Source organism: Pseudorca crassidens, chromosome 15 (assembly GCF_039906515.1).
Source record: "Pseudorca crassidens isolate mPseCra1 chromosome 15, mPseCra1.hap1, whole genome shotgun sequence".
NCBI classification, from domain to species: Eukaryota; Metazoa; Chordata; class Mammalia; order Artiodactyla; family Delphinidae; genus Pseudorca; species Pseudorca crassidens.
Genome location: NC_090310.1, coordinates 62,831,460 through 62,852,816, shown reverse-complemented (window position 1 = coordinate 62,852,816; position 21,357 = coordinate 62,831,460). Strand labels below are relative to the sequence as shown.

Here is a 21,357-nt window from a genome sequence, read left to right as displayed (position 1 = left end):
GAAAGGGTTCAGGGGCTAAAACTTTCTTTTTTTAATTAAATTTATTTATTTATTTTTGGCTGCATTGGGTCTTCGTTGCTGTGCGCAGGCTTTCTCTAGTTGCAGCGAGCGGGAGCTACTCTTCATTGCGGTGCGCAGGCTTCTCATTGCGGTGGCCTCTCTTGTTGCGGAGCACGGGCTCTAGGCGCGCAGGTTTCAGTAGTTGTGGCACGCGGTCTCAGTAGTTGTGGCTCACGGGCTCTAGAGCACAGGCCCAGTAGTTGTGGCACACGGGCTTAACTGCTCCGCGGCATGTGGGATCTTCCCGTACCAGGGCTCAAACCCGTGTCCCCTGCATTGGCAGGCGGATTCTTAACCACTGCGCCACCAGGGAAGCACAAAACTTTTGAAAACAACTGTCACAAACTTGGGCAGTTCCCACAGGATCCAGGTGGTGACTTATAGGAAGCAAGTTGGTGGGGGTAAGAATGATTTTGCTGCCCTCATGCTTGTTATCGCTTTTCCTTCTTTCAAAAGAGCTGTGAGTACAAGAAAAACTCCTTTCCTAGTGAAACTTTGCCCATAAATGGCCTGACACGTCAGGGGGTGGGGAGTAGCAGGGAGGGGTAGGGACTGTGGTGAGCCGGAAAGAGCATTCCATGTCTAAAGGGGTGGCTATGGAGGCTCTAGGAGAGCGTTGCCCTGTGAGAATGTGAACCCAGAATTGCAAGATCCTCTGACTTTCCCAGAAAAGCCAAAAAAATCCAGGTTTTTGTGTAAACATCTTCCAGTTATTGGAGACTGTCAATGAAAATCAACCAAATGCAAAAACATCGGGAAGGCCAAACTCAAAGTGTCTGCAGGCCAGAAGCAGCTCAAGGGCCGCCAGCCTGCAACCGCTTGTTTTGTGCAACCCTGTCATTTTACAGACAGGAATCTGGGGCACAGAGAGGGCAGGGCTCACCCAGCAGGTCAGTGGGAGACTAGGGCCCCCTTTCCACTATTTTCTGCCTCCTGCCAAGCTTGTTTCCCCTTTCAGTGTCCACTTTAATGCCCATAGCACATCTTGCATCCCCGGGGGCAAGGGAGAGAGACCCGCTGGTGCCCGGCCCCTGTTTCTCTTGAACTTGGACCCGACTTAGGTCTTGCTCTAGGGCTCCTACTCCTAGCTCAGAAAGCCCCTCAACAGCTATACAGTGACCCTGGGGAGGGGGTTGGGTCCAGGAACCTCAGTGCTGTGGGAGCAGCTCAGCCCAGGAACATGGACCCTGGGCCTGGCTCAGCCCTTGACTTACTGCATGACCTCAAGCTGCCTCAACAACCCCACTGGGCTTCTGTGCCCTGTTGTATCACGTAAGGGCCATCACTGTGTTCCCTGATAGTTCAGGTTTGTTCTACTCATCAGCTCAACCTCCTCGTGGGCACTGGGAAGGCACAAAATTCTTGGCAGGGATCGACATGGTAACAGTACTTCCTTACATGGCACTTTGCATCCTCAAAGCACCAGGGCTAACAGAGGGGAAGCTTCTTGCCTGATAGGAGGGGAGGATCGCTCACTCAGCAGATGCTCAGGAAAGGCCTCAGTGCCAGGCATGGGGCTCAGTACCTCACTTCTTCCTCATAACAATCTTACAGACAGAGTGACCGTTTTATTTTATTTTTTAATATTTTTTGGCCGCACCGCGCGGCATGCAGGATCTTAGCTCCCCGACCAGAGATCGAACCCGTGCCCCCTGCAGTGGAAGTGCAGAGTCTTAACCGCTGGACCGCCAGGGAAGTCCCACAGTGACCATTTTATAGACAGGCAAGCTGAGGCACAGAAAAAGAAAGTGTGCCCCACTGGGAAGTGGCAGAGCTGAGCTCAAACCCGGGCAGTCCGGGTGCAGAGTGTGTAAAACACCCCTCCAGGCCCTCCGGGCCGCGAGCCCATCCACTTACGGCTTGAGGTCCTGGTCTATAAGGATGTCATAGCCATACAGCTCGAAGCAGTGCTTGTCGCTGATGATCACCTTCTGCACGCTCTGCAGGCTTCTGATGAAGATGTTGTCCATGTCACTGAAGAGCGTCTCCACTGCCGTGGGCCCATGCTTGGATGCCAGATACTGCCGGAAGCGCTGCAGCATCCACTTGCAGCCCTGGGACCCCGCCGCCGGGTTGGGAGAGGGAGCCTCGGTCAACCCGGACCTGGCCCATCCAGACCATCATTTACCATCAGCACAGCCCCTAGGCTTGGACGAGAGGGGCCCAGCCCTGAGTCCTGTGATTAGGAGGACCCCAAGTGTGTCCCTCCTTGAGGGGTGAAGATTCTACATGCCCAAGAGCCTGTGCCTCTCTTTCTAGAGCACAGCCTGCTATCCACCACCCCAGAAGTCCCTGACCAAATGCCCTGCACCAGTTTCCTCCCCGGGCCTGCCCTTACGCAGACAGACTGCCCTGACCATTGTGCAGCCCAAGGCCCAGGGAGTCACCAACAGCTTGCTGTTTTGTGTGTAGTGTGTGTGTGTGTGTGTGTGTGTGTGTGTGTGTGTTTGAAGGAAGCCCCCTCGGGGTGATGGGGAGCTGGGGACCATCTCTTCCTGGGCTCTTCTGTTCTGGCTTTTAACTCTGAAAAGTCTGAGTGTTCTAAATATGAACCTGGCCTTGCAGGTTATTAGGTAGACAGATGACAGATGAGAGATGATAGATAGATAGATAGATAGATAGATGATAGGAGTACATCTGTCAAGGTAGGAGGATACAACACATTTTTTTAAACAGTGTGTTCGTTTGATTTGTAACTTTTAAATATTTAGACACATGACGTGTGGGCCTCCATTTGTACTCTTGCCCTGGGCCCTGCAAACGGGAAGGGTGATCTGAACTCTCTTCGGCTCCTTGGTATCCCTCCTCCTCCCCCCAGCCCAGTCCCAGAGGCCATACCTGGAGGGCAGAAGCCCAGGTTCCTCACCTTCTTTGGGTGGTAGTCAGGAGACGTCTTTTGCACGGCGACATTGGTGAGGTGGACGTCTGCCAGAGATTAGTGGTCAAGGGCCAGTGCGGACAAGAAGGCGCTGAGCCCTGTGCCATGTAGCCCCCAGGGACCGAACTGAGACCCTTGCTTGGGAAGTGATGGGGGAAGGCCACCAAACAGCCCAGAGGTCACGTGCGGGGGCTTCGGAGTCAGATGGGCTCGCACCCCTGAGCAAGTCACTTAACCTCTCTGAGCCTGTTTCCCCACCTATTAAATGGGGGCGTGTAGTAGTATACTGACCTCACAGGGTTATCTGAAAAATCAGATAAGATGCTGTGTAGAAGCACCTCTTACAGTGCCTGGCGTGGCTGATATTAGATTAGGATTGTTCCGCTCAAGAGGAGAGAACACTTTCTAACATGTAGAAAGACCAAGCACAGAACAGCCATCTCAGGACATTCTGAGCTCTCTGTCACTAGAGGGGCTCAGCCTGGGTGGCCACTGCAGGAATACCAGAGAAGTGACCCAGCATTGGGATGGGGTCAAGTTGGCCGCCTTTGAAGTCCCAGCCCTGAGAGTCTGCCTTTCTGTATCATTACCGTCGTCACCACCAGTAACATCGGCAACACTTTGAAGCTTACAGAGCATGTTCACACACTTCAGCTCATGTATTCCCCAAATCATTCCCATCTCACAGAAGAGAGCTTCGAGGCTCAGAGAGGATGACAGCCACTCAGAATACCCCTTCTCAACATCCTCCTCCACATAGCTAAGTAAGATGGATCCCCAAAACCTTGTGTAGTGACAAGACATAACTTTCACTTGGACTTGTTGGTGAGACAGGCTGAGACCTTTTGCTGCAGTGCTTGCACCTGGATACACAGAAACTATAAGGGACTAAAAATAACTGCATGCATGCGCAGTTGGGGCAAGTTATGGACAACAAGATACAAAGAGACCAAAAAGCCCAACTGCCACTTCTGAAGAGCCAGGAGCAAAAGCAGAGGGTCAGGAGCAAAAGCAAGGTATTGCACATGCCCCCTACACACCACCACCACCAAAGCGTTGGGCAAACCACCTAAGCCACCCTTCTGGCCCGACCCCTGGACACACCCCTACCCTCATCCCATATAAGGAAACAGCTCCCCCCACCTTGGTGAGTAAGGGAACTTGTTACTTGTTCTTGCCCCCCACTGCTGCAGCAGGGGCCCCAATAAAGCCTTGGCTGAATTTCTTCTCTGGCCTCTGATCAATTTCTATTGATTGAGGAGGCCAAGAACCCTGGCTGGTAACATTGGGACATTTCACACATGCAGAGGTAGAGGCTCTAGGTCACTGACCCAAGTCTAATTCCCCTAACATGTATGTTTCTCCATATTTGTGGCATATTGGACAGGGCTTCAGCCTCTCCAGAGAAGGTGGGTATTCTCTGTAGCACCATTTCCCTAGAATGTCTTCTTTAGGGCTTTTCAAAGACCTTTTTTTTCCACATTTGTCTGAGAGATTTTCTGCCTTAATTTCAAAAGAATAAGCACATAACAAACCACTAAAAGGAAGAGAGCCCTTACATTTTTGGTCAATTGATTTTCGAAAAGGGTGCCAAGACAACTAAGTGGTGGGAAGCAAAGTATTTCCAACAAATGGGGTGGGGATGCCTGAATATCCATGTGTGAAAGAATAAAGTTAGACCCCTTTCTCATACCATAGAAAAAAATTAACTCCAAATGGACCACAGACCTAAATATAAGAGCAAAAACTATAAAGCTCTTAGAATAACATTTAGGAATAAGTCATTGCAACCTTGGGTTAGGCAGAGCTTCTTAGCTGTGACAACAAAAATACAGGTGAAATACATGCAGAAAAAACTTTTGACAAAATTCAACATTGATTTATGATTAAAAAATTCTCCAGAAAGTGGGCATAGAGGGAACCTACTTCAACATAATAAAAGCCATATATGACAAACCCACAGCCAACATCATTCTCAATGGTGAAAAACTGAAAGCATTTCCTCTAAGATCAGGAACAAGACTCTCACCACTATTATTCAACATCATTTTGGAAGTTTTAGCCACAGCAATCAGAGAAGAAAAAGAAATAAAAGGAATCCAAATTGGAAAAGAAGAAGTAAAACTGTCACTGTTTGCAGATGACATGATACTATACATAGAAAATCCTAAAGATGCCACCAGAAAACTACTAGAGCTAATCAATGAATTTGGTAAAGTAGCAGGATACAAAATTAATGCACAGAAATCTCTTGCATTCCTATACACTAATGATGAAAAATCTGAAAGTGAAATCAAGAAAACACTCCCATTTACCATTGCAACCAAAAGAATAAAATACCTAAGAATAAACCTACCTAAGGAGGCAAAAGACCTGAATGCAGAAAACTATAAGATACTGATGAAAGGAATGAAAGATGATACAAACAGATAGAGAGATATACCATGTTCTTGGATTGGAAGAATCAACATTGTGAAAATGACTATACTACCCAAAGCAATCCCTATCAAATTACCAATGGCATTTTTCACGGAACTAGAACAAGAAATTTTACAATTTGTATGGAAACACAAAAGACCATGAATAGCCAAAACAATCTTGAGAACGAAAAACGGAGCTGGAGAAATCAGGCTCCCTGACTTCAGACTATACTACAAAGCTACAGTAATCAAGACAATATGGTACTGGCACAAAAACAGAAATATAGATCAATGGAACAGGATAGAAAACCCAGAGATAAACCCATGCCCCTATGGTCACCTTATCTTTGACAAGGAGGCAAGAATATACAATGGAGAAAAGACAGCCTCTTCAGTAAGTGGTGCTGGGAAAACTGGACAGTTACATGTAAAAGAATGAAATTAGAACACTTCCTAACACCATACAAAAAAATAAATTGAAAATGGATTAAACTTACCTAAATGTAAGGCCAGACACTACAAAACTCTTAGAGGAAAACATAGGCAGAACACTCTATGACATAAATCACAGCAAGATCCTTTTTGACCCACCTCCCAGAGTAATGGAAATAAAAACAAAAATAGGGCTTCCCTGGTGGCGCAGTGGTTGAGAGTCCGCCTGCCGATGCAGGGGACACAGGTTCGTGCCCTGGTCCGGGAAGATCCCACATGCCGCGGAGCGGCTAGGCCCGTGAGCCATGGCTGCTGAGCCTGCACGTCTGGAGTCTGTGCTCCGCAAAGGGAGAGGCCACAACAGTGAGAGGCCCGGGTACCGCAAAAACAAAACAAAAACAAAAACAAAAATAAACAAATGGGACCTAATGACACTTAAAAGCTTTTGCACAGCAAAGGAAACCATAAATAAGACAGAAAGACAACCCTCAGAATGGGAGAAAATATTTGCAACCGAAGCAACTGACAAAGGATTAATCTCCAAAATATACAAGCAGCTCATGCAGCTCAATATCAAAAAAACAAACAACCCAATCCAAAAATGGGCAGAAGACCTAAATAGACATTTCGCCAAAGAAGACATACAGATGGCCAACAAACACATGAAAAGATCCTCAACATCACTAATCATTAGAGAAATGCAAATCAAAACCACGATGAGGTATCACCTCACACCTGTCAGAATGGCCATCATCAAAAAATCTACAAACAATAAATGCTGGAGAGGGTGTAGGGAACCCTCCTGCACTGTTGATGGGAATGTAAACTGTTACAGCCACTATGAAGAACAGTATGGAGGTTCCTTAAAAAACTAGAAACAGAACTACCATATGACCCAGCAATCCTACTACTGGACATATACCCTGAGAAAAACCATAAGTCAAAAAGATACATGTACCACAATATTCATTGCAGCACTATTTATACAATAGCTGGGACATGGAAGCAACCTAAGTGTCCATCGACAGATGAATGGTTAAAGAAGATGTGGCACATATATACAAGGGAATATTACTCAGCCATAAAAAGGAACAAAATTGAGTTATTTGTAATGAGGTGGATGGACCTAGAGCCTGTCATAGAGTGAAGTAAGTCAGAAAGAGAAAAACGAATACCGTATGCTAATGCACATATATGGAATCTAAAAAATACGGTACTGATGAACCTAGTGGCAGTGCAGGAATAAAGATGTAGAGAATGGACTTGAGGACACGGGGGGAGAAGGGGAAGCTGGGATGAAGTGAGCCAGTAACATTGACAAATATACACTACTAAATGCAAAATGGATGGCTAGTGGGAAGCTGCTGCATAGCACAGGGAGATCAGCTCAGTGCTTTGTGACAACCTAGAGGGGTGGGGTAGGGAGGGTGGGAGGGAGGCTCAAGAGGGAGGGGATATGGGGATATAAGTATACATATAGCTGATTCACTTTGTTGTACAGCAGAAACTAACACAGCATTGTAAAGCAATTATACTCCAATAAAGATGTAAAAAAATATATTGAGATTAAAAAAAAGCACAGGTGGCAATAAAAAAGTAGATAAATTGGACTTCATCAAAATTAGAAACTTTTGTGTTTCAAAGGACTTTATGAAGAAAATGAAAAGGCAGTGCGCAGAGGATTTTTAGGGCAGTGAAATCACTCTGTACGATACAATATGATGCATACATATCATTATACGTTTGTCCAAACCCATAGAATGTACAACCTTAATGTAAACTATGGACTTTGGGTGATTATGATGTGTCAACATAGATTCATTAATTGTAGCAAATGTACCACTCTGGTGAGTGGTGTTGATAGTGGGGGAGGCTATGCACACATGGGGGAAGGGGGTATATGGGAAATCTCTGTACCCTCCTCTCAATTTTGCTATGAACCTAAAACTGCTCTAAAAAATAGTCCTTAAAAAAAAAAGGACAACCAGGGACTTCCCTGGCAGTCCAGTGGTTAAGAATCTGCCTTCCAATGCAGGTGATGCAGGTTCGATTCCTGGTTGGGCAACTAAGCCTGCACGCCACAACTAGAGAGAAGCCTGCGCACTGCAACGAAGAGCCCACGCTGCAACAAAAAGATTCTGTGTGCCTGCAACCAAGACCCGACCCAAAAATAAATAAATAAATAAACATTTAAAAAAGAGAAAACAAACAATGGAACAATGTATATTAAAAAATATAAAGGACAACCCACAGAATGGAAGAAAATATTTGTAAATCGTGTATCTGATAAGGGAGCAGTATTAAAAATACATTTAGAAACTTACAGCTCAACAATAAAAAAGACAACCTAATGAGAAAATGGGCAAAGGCTTTGAGTAGAAATTTCTCCAAAGATTTACAAATGGCCAGGAAGCACACAAAAAGATGCTTAACATCATTAGTCATCAAGGAAATGCAAATCAAAACCACTTCACATCCACTAGTGTGGCTATAATAAAAAAGGACAGATAATAACAAATGTTGGCAAGGATGTGGAGCAACTGGAACTCTCCTACCATGCTGGTGGGAATGTAAAATGGTGCAGTGCTTTGGAAAATAGTTTACTGGTTCTTCAAAAGGTTAAACATAAAATTACCATGTGACCAGCAACTCCACTCCTAGTATATACCCAAGAGAAATAAAAACATATGTCCACACAAAAACTTGTACACAAATGTCCATAGCAGCATTATTAATAATAGCTCAAAAGTAGAAACAACCCAAATGTCCATCAACTAATGAATGGGTAAATAAAATGTGCTATATCTATACAATGGAACATTGCTTAGCAATAAAAAAGGAATGAAGTACTGCTACAGGTTATGACATGGGTGAACTTTGAAAACATTATGCTTAATAAAAGAAGATACAAAAGACCACATATTATATGAATCCATTTATATGAAATGTCCAGAATAAGCAACATATAGAGTAAAAAGTGGTTGCATAGGGCTGGGAAGTGGGGTCGGAAGGAAATGGGAAACGACAGCTGATGAATATGGAGTTTCTTTTGGGGGATCGTGAAAATGTTCTAAAACTGAATGTGGTGATGGTTGTGTGAAGATGATAAGAACCCAATGAGTTGGGACTTTACTGGTGGCGCAGTGGTTAAGAATCCGCCTGCCAATGCAGGGGACATGGATTTGAGCCCTGGTCCAGAGGATCCCACATTCCGCAGGGCAAGCCCATGTGTCACAACTACTAAGCGTATGCTCTAGAGCCCAGAAACCACACCACTGAGCCCATGTGCCACAACTACTGAAGCCCACGCACCTAGAGCCCATGCTCTGAAACAAGAGAAGCCACCAAAATGAGAAGTCTGCACACCGCAATGACCCCACTCGCCACAACTAGAGAAAGCCCATGTGCAGCAACGAAGACCCGACACAACCATAAATAAATAAATAAATTTATTTATTTTTTTTAAAAAAGAACCATTGAGTTGTATGATTTAACTGAGTGAACTGTGTAGTATGTGAATATATCACAATACAATTGTTATTTAAAAAATGGAAAAAGAGGATGTTCAGGCAAAGTGAGTTACTGGCTTTAAGAGAGGAAATTGCTCCCTTGTGATGGAGGAAACACTCACATTTCTCCGCACACTGCTCCTGCCTGCGGGGAGGAGAAGTCAGGGACTTCCCTAGTTTCCAGGGAGAAGCAGAGGCTAAAGGAGGAGAGTGGGTGACTGGTCAGCTGACCTCAGAGCCTCCCCTCTCCACAGATGGACCTGAAACCAGGTTCCAATGGACCAACAAGCTAAGTGGCAAAAAGTAAGCAAACAAACGGTCCAATTCATAGAGAAGTGGAACTGATTAGCTGTGAGATCTTCAGGGGGAAAAGGATTTTCTTATCTTAGAAATGACAATAGAAATCACAGAGGAAATCAGTGGATATAGTCAAACTATAGGAAATTAATCAGATGTCAAGGCAAAAACGAAAGGCAAACATGACTAGAGAAAAGATTTGTAACAAATATGACAGGATAATGTTTTGTCACGTGAAAATCACGCATAAATTGTTAACAGTAAAATTGTATGACCCTAATAGAGAAATAGATAAAGGATATGAAAACATAAAAGAAAAAATATAACTGGTAAAAGACCATCTGGGAAAGTGCCCAAAGTTTCTAGTAATAAAAGATACACAATTTTAAAGGGATGTAAATGGGGGAAAAATGCAAATTGGAAGAGATGCAAATTCTAAGGCAAAAAATCTGCTTCCCCATCAAGTCAGTTACATTTTTTTAAACCTTTTTATTGGGAAAAAATTTAAAACCCACAGAATACTTGCAAGAATAGTACAATGGATTCCCATATATGCTTCACCTATATATGCCAATTGTTTTGGAAATGTGTTTTTTTTTTAATAAATTTATTTATTTTTGGCTGTGTGACGTCTTCGTTGCTGCGCACGGGCTTTCTCTAGTTGTGGCGAATGGGGGCTACTCTTCATTGCAGTGCGCGGGCTTATTGTGGTGGCTTCTCTTGTTGTGGAGCACAGGCTCTAGGCACGCGGGCTTAAGTAGTTGCAGTGCACGGGCTTAGTTGCTCTGCAGCATGTGGGATCTTTCAGGACCAGGGCTTGAACCCGTGTCACCTGCACTGGCAGGCAGATTCTTAACCACTGCGCCCCAGGGAAGCCCTGGAAATGTGTTTTTTAATTGATCGTCCCCAGTACTGGGGAGTTGGGATGAAATGTCAGTGGGAGGGTAAAAATATGAGGAAATCTTCTGGAAAACAATCTGGCCGATGCCCTTGACCCAGTATTTATACCCCTGTGGCAACATACAAAGGAATAAATTTTAATATAGTAGATTTAATATAAAAGATTTATGAAAAAAATATGTTTCTTTGCAGCATTGTTTGTCATAACAGGAAGAAATTGACTACTTCCCAAATGCCTGCAGCAAGTAGGATTAGTAAACCAGTAAATCTATTCAGTGGAATACTTTGTAACTAATAAAAAATGTCTATAAGGAAAATACTTAAATAATGTTCAGTGAAAAAAAGGTTATACTTATACAGTGTGATCACTCATATATAAAAGGCCAAACAACAACAAAAAACCTGGGAGGAAAGACATCAAAAAGGTAAGTAGTTATTTCTAGAAAGTGTGACTAGAAAAGGTTTCTTTTCCTCCCTCCCCCCTTTTTGTACATTTCTGTATTTTCTGATTTGTCTTTAAAGAGCTATACTTTTATTATGAAGGCTATATCCTTTAAATGTTTTATTCTCTTTACTATTAAAGTAATTCATAGCAGTTATAAAGAACAGTTCATAATATAGAGAAATGTGTAAAGTTGACAGTAAACGTTTCCTGACCTGATTCTAATCCTCTGAATTTTTCAAAGTTAATAGATTCATGAGTATCCTTTCATACTTTCTTCTAAACAGAAACGTACTTCCCTAAAAGCAAAAATGGGATTGTAAACGCACCCCAGTTCTACACCGCACATGTTTCCACCTCATGGTCTGTGAGATACGTTGGGTTTCTGTTTGTTTGTTTTTCTTGGCAAAGCTTTGCAGCTTGTGGGATCTTAGTGTTCCCAAACAGGGATGGAACCCGGGCCCTCAGCAGTGAAAGCGCAGAATCCTAACCACTGGACCGCTAGGGAATTCCTGTAGGTACTTTTCCATGACATTTCAATCACCGCATTGTATCCAACAGCTACACAGGATCCTGGAAATGCTTTATCATTCATTTCACCGTCCCCCTAGGGTGGGTTAAGCTGTTTCTTCTTGTTTACTACTACAGTGTTGAGGTGAATATTTTTATATTTTGGGTGTGTGTATATGCATATATGTATTTGAATAATTGTGTGTAAACTATATATGTTATATATATTTATTTAAAGTCAGGTTAATAATATTATATATTATTATTTTGTGATCCCAAGTTGCTTTATTATTTTAAAAGTTGCTGTGTTTCTAAAGCAAGTATGGCAAAATATTAATATCTGCTAAATCTGGATGGTAGATGCATAGATTTCTGTTACAGCCTTTCCGGCAGTTTTCATAGAATTTAAATATTTCAGTATTTAAAAATTAAGAACAATTAAAAGAAGGGATGGAAAATTACGTGTATTCACTCACTGTGAACACAGCAAAGGCTCATTAAACAGAAACTAGCCCTGGGAGAGGCCTCAGTTTAATAAGGCCCCATGATGCCTGCAGATAAGCAAACACTTTTAAATGGGGGTCGGGAGACCACTAACGTGTACTGAGTAGTCATTCTGGGTTAGGCATTGTCTAAGTGCTTTACACGTATCATTTAACTTTAATAAGAAATGAGGTGGCAAAAAATGAAAGTAAAATAAATTTGATGAGTTGCATATGGTAAAGGCTTGTTAGAATCACAAAATAAAACAAACATACTGGAAAGGCTGAAGTTGGCTAAATAGAAAGAAACAAATTGTAGAAAATTCTCAGGAAGGCCTAAGCCCTTCTATCATGTAGGGAATGTATTATCTTGGACAGACACTTAATTGAATAATGAAATTAAGGCACAGTGATGTGAATTGACTAAAAGCATCAGTTGGATTGCCCAAGCCAGAAGCTTGGCAACATCACTTGTCATTTCCACCTCTCCCATATGCAGGTGATCTAGTCGTGCTGATTTATCTCCTAAATATTTCTGATCATACCCCTTTTCCTCTGATGCTCATGTCTGAAAATCTTAAAAACAATCTTTGATGTTTATATTTGAACCAGATAATACATTCACATAGTTCAAAAGTCAAAAGGTATAAAAATGTATATACGGAGTATCTCCTTCCCACCCCAGTCTCCACCTGCCCATTTCTCCTCCCAAAGGCAAATTCTGCTTCCTGTTTCTTCTACATCCTTCCAGAGATATCTAGGCACAGATAAAAACATATACAGAGATACACTTTTTTGTGTGTGTGTGTGGTACGTGGGCCTCTCACTGCTGTGGCCTCTCCCGTTGCGGAGCACAGGCTCCGGACGCGCAGGCTCAGTGGCCATGGCTCACGGGCCCAGCCGTTCCGCGGCATGTGGGATCTTCCCGGACCGGGGCACGAACCCGTGTCCCCTGCATTGGCAGGCGGACTCTCAACCACTGCGCCACCAGGGAAGCCCCCCCATTCCTTTTTTTTTTTTTTTTTTTTTGTGGGACTTGGGCTTCTCACCGTTGTGGCCTCTCCCGTTGTGGAGCACAGGCTCCGGACGTGCAGGCTCAGCGGCCATGGCTCACAGGCCCAGCCGCTCTGCGGCATGTGGGATCCTCCCGGACCGGGGCACGAACCCGCGTCCCCTGCATCGGCAGGCGGACTCCCAACCACTGCACCACCAGGGAAGCCCCCCCCTTCCTTTTTAACAGCTGTATAGCACTCCACTGTATAAATGAGTAATTCATTTAGGTATTTTCTTTTTTAAAAAATCTCACAACAAGGCTGTGCAGTGAATAACATTTAACCCCCTCTTTTACTATATTGTTAGTGTACCTGCAGGATAAACTCCAGAAGGGAATTGCTCGGTCAGAGGGTCTGTGCATTTGTCTTTTGATAATTTGCCAGATTGCCTCCTAAGCGGTTGTACCAGTTCACATTCCACCAGCAATGTATGTATTCCCCTAGCCTTGCCAATATAGCGTGTTATCAAAATTTTCATATCTGTCAATTTGATGGGTGAAAAGGACATTGTATTCAAGTGAATGAGTGAGCTGATGACTAGGCATGTAAAAGGATGCAAACATTCTCCACAGGGACTCAAACACTCCTATCCTATGAACATGAATCAATGTGAAATGATCACCAAGCAGAGAAGCCTGGGGTGAGTTGCTCTGAGCAGAGCAAGGCTGCTCTCCTCAGATCACTGGAGGATCCCCCATCTCCACAAGATTGTAAGCTCCGGAAGGGAAGTGACCAGGGCTATCTTGTTCACTGCTGTATCTCCTGTGCCCAGACCAGAGCCTGGCACTCAGCCAACATCTGTGGAGTGAATGAGTTATCTCAGGACCAGCCAGGGGACAGGCAGAGCAGGGTATGTGGAGAACACTTAGGGGTGGGGGGTGGGATGCCAGGATACACTGGTCATCAATGCTGTTCAGTGTGAAGCGGGTGTTGGAGAATCGGGCGAAGCCGTCCCGGTACAGCCAGGCTCGCAGCGGCATGTACTGTGGGGGAGGTGGAAATGGAGAGAGAGAAAAGGGAAGGGGAATCAATACCAGCACTTTCACAACTCCTAGCTTTTGCACCTGCTGTTTCCTCCGCCTGGCATGCCCTGCCTTCTCTCCCACATCATCCTTCATGAATCTGCTCAAACATCACCCTCCTTTGATTCGATCCCCCTCCTTCCCTGGAGGTAGAAGTAAGGGTAGGGAGATGCAGAAGGGAACAAAGTTAATGGGTGTCTTCTCTGCTCCACCACCACATGTGACACCCACCAGCTCACGGTGTGTCCATATTCCCCACCAGACTGTAAGCTCCAGGAGGACAGGGGCCGAGCCTGTCTTGGACACCCTTATATCCTGTTCCCAGCAGAGAATATTGCACCAGGAAGGTTTAAGTGTTCGTCGAATGCATGGGTGGAGGGAGTATAGCACCTCCTTTGTTAAGAGAGTAGGATGCCTGGATCCAAGTCCCAGCCCTGCCACTCACCACCTGTGTGACCTCAAGCCAGTCACTCAGTCCCTTTGATCTGTTTCCTTATCTGTAAAATGAGGCCAATAAAAGATCCTACCTCCCTGGTTATTAGGAGGACTGAATGAGATAAAACCTGCTAAATACTGGGCCTGGTTTTCAATACATGCTAGCTGTGGTTACCATGGATGACTGAATGAATAAAGAAGGAAGGCAGAGTGACAACCCAGTTGCTGGGGTCTCTGAGACGGCAAAGCTTGGATCTGTTTACCCACCCCCTGGGCTCTCCCAGGCAGGTTAAACCAGACAGCTCACACGGGTGCCCCCAGAATGGCTTCTGCCCCTGTCCCCCAGTCCAACTGTCCCTTCCCCGCCACTGGAGGAAGGCACCTGTACTGGTCACTCACCGACATCACCAGCACGTAGACACGCAGGTCAAACTTGCGGCCTGTCAGGCAAGGGAAGAATTAATCAGTGTAATGAATATTGAACGTGTACCATGCTAGGTTTGGGGGATACAACAGTTGACAGGCAGATGTGAATCCCAGTGTGCCACAGGAGGTACCGGGTGCCGGCCTAGCCCAGAGGGGGCGGGGCCTTCGCACAGGAGGAGCTGCCTGAGTAGAGGCCCAGAGGCGACAAAGAGCTTGGTCCAAGGGCAGAGTGGAAGGAGATGTGAGTGAGGTCAGCAGAGACCAGGTCATGTGCAGTTTTTGGATTTCGTTCCACCAACCATGGGAAGCTACTGAAGGGTGTCCGATCCCTCTGGCAACTGTGTTTGGAGTAGAGCGAAGGGGGCCAGAGCAGTGGGCATCAATGCGGAGGCTGGCGTGTTGCCCTGGAGGGAGAGGACCGTGTCCAGAACTGGGATGGAGGTGGCCAGCAGGTTCAAAAGCTGCATGGGAACTTGATGGAGAACCAGATGTGGGAGGGAAGAGAGGGACGCTCCCAGAACGGTCTCCACCTTCTGGCTTGGGGGTGCGAGGGCTGCGTCCCCAGGGGGAGGCTGGTGGGTGAGCCAGATAGTGGGGGGAGGACAAGGGGTAGATTTTAGTCCTGTTGGATTCGAGTTGCTGAGAGATGCCTGCGAGGGGATGATACAGGCTGCAGGACATCAGGGTCTGGGGTGCAGGGCAAGGTCTCGGCTGCAGACAGAAAGCTGGGAGTTACTGGATCTGGGTGGTGGTTAAAACCACGAGAGAGGATGGGGTCACTGGGAAAGGGAGGGGTGGAGAAGACACCACGGACTGCCCCGGCGGAAGGACATTTCCTGAGGAAGTGAGAGGAGGTAAGTGATGTTGTCCCCTTCGGAGCACTGGCTCCTCTCAGACCAGACCCTCCCAAGACGCCCCTCCTCACATACTGCCTGACGTGCCTGTACTTCACGGCCCCTGTGTGGGAAAAGCAGAGGTGGAGACGGCCTGGGGAAATCCGAGAAGGTTTCATGCGCCATAGCCTGGTTCCGCCTCAGGCCCTTGGCCCTTACATCTCCCCGGGCCTCCAAATCTACCCACGGGTGACTCCTAGCTGTCATTCAGGGTTCAGCTCCCGTCACCTCTGCAGAGAGGCCCTCCCTCACTCTGCACTTGATTTACTTCCTAACACTCACCGCTGTGTGGAACTATCTTACTTCTTTGTTTCTGGTTTATTGCTGTCTGCTCATTGGAGTGTAAGCTCCAAGAGAACAGGGTGGGCAGCCAGCACCCTGGACGATGGTTGGCACTGACTAGGCACTTTGTAAATATTTGTTGGATAAACGCATGAAGGAGCTGGTTCTTGAAGAATGAAGAGGATTTTAGCGAACCAGGAAGGGAGAGGGAAGGGCATGCCAGGCAGGGGGAACCTTAGGGGCAACGGCTGGGAGGTGGGAGCATGCAGGGTGGGATTCTGTCTTTGCATCCCATCATGCCTGGTGTCAGGCTGAGCCCACGTTGGGCTGCTAATCAAGGCTTGTTGACTGACTGACCGACCATTCCATGGAAGGGCAGGAGCAGAGACAGCCATCTTACCTCCTATCAGGTAGGGATTTTCGATGTAATGCTGAGCTACATAGTTCTCCACGGGAATATCATCTTTCTGGTCATCAGAACTTCTTGTGGCCTAGTTGTAATAATAATTGTTATTAACATTTTTTTCGCATTTCCTGTATATGAAGCATTGTGATAGGCACTCTACTTGGGGGTATATGATCTGATCCTTAAATCAACCCTGTCGGGAAAGTACTAATGTTATTCCCGTTTTACAGATGAGAAACTGAAGCACAGAGAAGGGGAGTGACTTGCCCATGGTAACACAGCCAACTGGTGGTACAGCTGGGAAGTGGACCCACACAGGCTGGGCCCAGAGCCTGGGTATTTAGCCTCTAGATCTGTGCTTCCCAGTAGGGCAGCTACTGGCCACATGTGGCTATGTACATTTATATTTAAATTGATTAAAAGGAAATGATGTTACATGCTACAATATGGAGGAAACTTAAAGGCTTCATGCTAAGTGAAACAAGCCAGACATAAAAGGACAAATATTGTATGATTCCACTTATACGAGGTACCTAGAGTAGTGGAATTCATAGAGACAGAAAGTAGAAGGGTGGTTGCCAGGGGCTGGGGGCAGGGGGGCAGGAAGGGATTAGTGTTTAATGGCTACAAGTTTCAGCTGGAGAAGATGAAAAAGTTCTAGAAATGGATGGTGGTGACTTGCACAAAACTATGAATGTACTTAATGCCATTGAATTGTACACAAATAGAGTTAAACTGGTAAGTTTTATGTATATTTTACCGCAATAAAAGAGGAAATAAATTAAAAATCCAGTCCTTCAGTCGCACTAGCCTCATTTCCAGTGTTCAGTATATCAACATGTCGCTAGTGGTCAGGGCATTGGAGAGCACAGGTGTGCACCATTCCCACCACTGTAGAAAGTTCCGTTGGTCAGTGCTGCCTGGAGTACCACCCAGGCCTCCAAGGACATTCCTCTCCCTTCTCTACTTGCTAATTCTTTGCAGGCCAGCCCAGCTCAGGAGGATAGCACGCTCCTTTTCACCTCACCATCTGCAAAGCCCTTTCCCACCCACTGTCCCCTTCACAGTAACCTTGTGAGAAAACCGAGGCCCAAAGGCAAATGTCACACACCTGGTAAGGTCACACAACAGCCAGTGGCAGTGAGCGCTGGAACTCAGGGCTTCTGGGCCCAAGGGCCAGAATTTTCTACACCTACCACCATCCCCACCCCCAAGCTGCTTCAATATCGAGGCAGCCAGGTCTTCTCTTTCTGGGACCCAGGGCTACCCCCACTTATACTCATGTGGCTGCCAGAGGGGTTGACAGCGCTCGGAGCCGGCTAAGCCCCCAAGCTGGTGAGCTTCTTCGCGGCGGTGCCCCGACAGTTCCATGGGAGGAATCAGGACACACGGTGGGGAGGAAAAATTCATTTATTGAGCACCTGCTGTGAGCTGCTGACACGGTAGGTGCCCGTTGTGGAGTTCTGTCATCCTGCCCCTCACACCCACCCTGCACATTATCATCCCTAAGGGGCTCAGCAGTTTCCCCAGGACCACACAGCTGCTGAGGCAGGATTGGGACCAGGATTTCTGCTGTGACAAAGACGGGGTTGGGGGAGGGAGGGACCTGCCTCAGGCTCAGTCCAGGACCTGGAGGAAGAGTTAGCCAAACTCTCTGCAGCCAGGTGAGCAGGAAGCCCAGGAAAAGAATGCACCGTTCTCTTAGACATATTAACTCACTGATTCACAGGGCCACAGAGAGGTGAAATGACTTGCCCAAGGTCACACAGCTATTAAGTGGCAAGGTCAGGATTTGAACCCAGGCAATTTGGCTCCAGAGACCCTGCACCCATAGGCAGGCCTGCAGGCAGGGCTTCTTGGCCAGCCCTCCAAGCTTTGAGGGCAAGGAGGAGGGGCCCCTCATCCATGCAAGGGCAAAGGAGGGTTTGGGGAGGAAGGGGGAGGGGCAAGCTCACCTTCTTCCAGTCCATGATGTCCTTCAGCCTCCGGAAGAGGAAGATGCCCTTCCCCTGCGACCGGGCTACCTGGGGTGGGGGTGAGGGCAGAAAGGTTGGCTCTCAGCTCTGTGTGGTTCCCTGTTGGCCCCTGGGCTTGGGGGCCTGGGGCCCCTCCCCGGGGGCCCCTCCCCAGCATTTTTCTGTTTCCGTCCCCGAGGGCCCCCCAGCTGTCCCTGAGGAATGGCCCAGCCCAGCCTTGAAGGGGTTGGGACAGAGAAGGTGCTAAGAATGGTGGGAGGGAGAGAGGGAAGTGGGAAGGAAAGTGAGAGACCGACTGAGCTCACAAAGGCACACAATTGCATGAATAATACAAAGGAGCAGACAATTAAAAAGCCATTTCTAACAGTCCTGGGAACACATCATCCACTTCTTTTTTTGGAAATCAATTTGCCTTCCTAATTAGATTTTGCTTCAGCTAATACTGCAATCAGCCTGCCTTTATTGAATCCCAGCATGGATAATTCAAAGCTTCACAGAGTCTAGGGGTTGGGAGAATCTTTCATACCATGCAGGGCAGCAGGCACCAAAGGCATTGCTCCCTCTGTGACATCCCTCCACAGTGGTCACCTGCCTGACCTTGCACATTCACAGTGCTGGGGAGCTCACTACCTGCCCCCACCCCTTGACAGCCCATTCCACGGCAGGATAGCTCTATTAAGCAGTCATTTCATCCAGAAGGTACATATTAGATGCCTACTCTGTGCTTGGCTTTATGCTACAGCAGTAACCCAGACCTCATGGAACTTTCACAGCTTAACCTGTGTTGAGTTAAAATTCGCCTGCCTGGTTCTGGCCTCTAGGCCTCCTACAACAAATCTGGTTCCTGGGCCCCAGAACAGCCCTTTGGTTATTTGCAGCCCCCGAGCAAGTGCCCCGGAGCCATTTTTTCTCCAGCATAAATGCACCCAGCCTGAGCAAACTCTCATTTCGTTCTCATCTCCTCTGAGCATGGCCCAGCTGGTCAAAGCGAGGCTCTTGGTACGATGTGAGGCGGGCAGGGCCATCAGGCATGGCCGCGGGTTGTTGCAAGAAGGGCTTCCAGCGGTGGGGGCAGTGGGAGCTAAAAACCTAGCCCTGCTCTGCCTGCCATGCTGTGCACCCTGGTTCAGGGTGTGTGTGCCCAGAAGATGGGGTGCCCAAAATACTGGAGCACTGGCAGTGGTGCAGGGGCAGCCACACGTGCACAGCTCTTTTGGAAAACAATTACTCAGTGTGCATCCAGGGCTTCCAACGGTTCACAGCTGTGCAAAGACTTGACCGGGCACTTCGCGAGAGATGACCCAGAGTAAGCAATGAAAAGGCACTGACCCATAGTCTTCAGGGAAACGCAAATGAAAACCCCAATATGATAGCACTACACACTCCCCAGGAATGGCTAAAAGTAAAGGCAGACACTACCAAGTGTTGGTGAGGATGTGGAGAAACTGGAACGCTCACACACTGCATTGTTGGGAAACTGTTGGGCAGCATCCACTAAAACTGAAGGCAGGCACCCCTGTGACCCAGCAATTCCTCTCCTAGGTAACTCCGTGACAGAAACGTGTGCACGTGGGCATCCATGGACATGCACGGCAATGTCCAAGCAGCACAATTCATAATAACTCCAACCTTGAAACTCTCAAATGAATAAATATTCTCTCAATGGAATAGTGTACAACAATGCTTAACAATTTACAGTTACCCACATCAGTATGGATGAATCGCACAGACATAATGTTGAAGGAGAGAAACCAGACACAATGTAGCTGTACTGCATGATTCCAATTACATAAAGTCCCAAAACAGACAAAAAGAACCTATGCTGTCAGTGACTGGGGGTGGTGGGTGGAAAGGGGGTCTGGGGGATCTGCTGAGGGGCTGGCAATGCTCTGTGTATAATCTGGGTACTAGTGTTCACCTTGTGAAAATTCATCAAGCTATATCCTTAATAATTTGGGAACTTTCTGTTTTATTAAACTTCAATTAAAACACTTTTTTTTAACAGTTCATACCTTTTGATCTAGGAACCGCCACCCCCACCCCTGTTGATTGACTTCCCTAAAGCCATTCCACTTCCTCTTGTTCCTGGCTGACAAAGCCCACCTCTCAGGGTGGAGGCCAGAAAGACCAGATACTTGTTTTCCCAGCCTCCCTTGCAGCTAATGGAAATGTGACCCATTTTGGCCAAAGAGACCTAAGGAGTTATCTGCTTGGGGCTTTGAGGAAAGAATTTCATCCTTGTTAAAAATATTAGGGATGGGGAGAGATTGGGGGTGGGGGGGAGAGATTGGGGGTGGGGGGGGAGAGAGAGAGAGAGAGAGAGAGAGAGAAAGTGTCTGCCCCTTGTTCAAATGCTGCATCTGAGGAGGTGATACCTGCAGCTACAACAGCCATCTCACATCCATAAGGTGACAAGTTTGATGACAGAAACCCAACACACTGAGGAGGCAGAGTGGACAAAGAGAAGAAGCCCGGGCTTTTAATGGCACCTTTGAGCACATCCCTAAACCTGGAACTGCCTACCTCCAGCTTTCTTGTTATATAAGATAATGAAAAGCCTTTATTGTTTAAAGCCTTGTTAGTCACTGACATGCCTATTCCAGGAGATGTCCTGGAATAATCCTAAAGAGTGGAAAATAAACTTCCTGCGTGGTGATATATCAGAGTTGTTGAGACTGGAAATCACCTAACATCTAGCCCCACCAGACTGTCGTTTCCAAAAGCAATCACAACGATATTCCCAGTCCCACATGTCTTCCCCAACCTTGCTACCCACCACCTTCCAACAAGAGGAAAGTCAATGTCCGTTCCCCTTGAATCTGCATGAGCCTTCAGGACTGTCTCAACTAATTGTGTACAGCAGAAGTGATGCTGTGGGAATTCCAGTGCTGGGTCATAAAAGGCAACACAGCTTCCACACAACTTTCTCTTTGGA

At 46.6% G+C, this 21,357-nt stretch overlaps 1 protein-coding gene across 10 annotated transcripts in view; it reads right to left on the bottom strand.

Moving 5' to 3' along the window:
* TTLL9 (tubulin tyrosine ligase like 9) overlaps positions 1-21,357 on the bottom strand; it is a 65,556-nt gene that overhangs the window by 5,685 nt on the left and 38,514 nt on the right. For all 10 annotated transcript variants that reach the window (XM_067707786.1, XM_067707785.1, XM_067707789.1 and 7 more), the window contains 6 exons: positions 18,402-18,470; positions 16,441-16,531; positions 14,839-14,879; positions 13,878-13,965; positions 2,927-2,985; positions 1,918-2,114 (listed from right to left, as the gene is read on the bottom strand). In XM_067707786.1, coding sequence (XP_067563887.1) covers positions 1,918-2,114; positions 2,927-2,985; positions 13,878-13,965; positions 14,839-14,879; positions 16,441-16,531; positions 18,402-18,470 — 545 coding nt within the window. The remainder of the gene's footprint in view (positions 1-1,917; positions 2,115-2,926; positions 2,986-13,877; positions 13,966-14,838; positions 14,880-16,440; positions 16,532-18,401; positions 18,471-21,357) is intronic.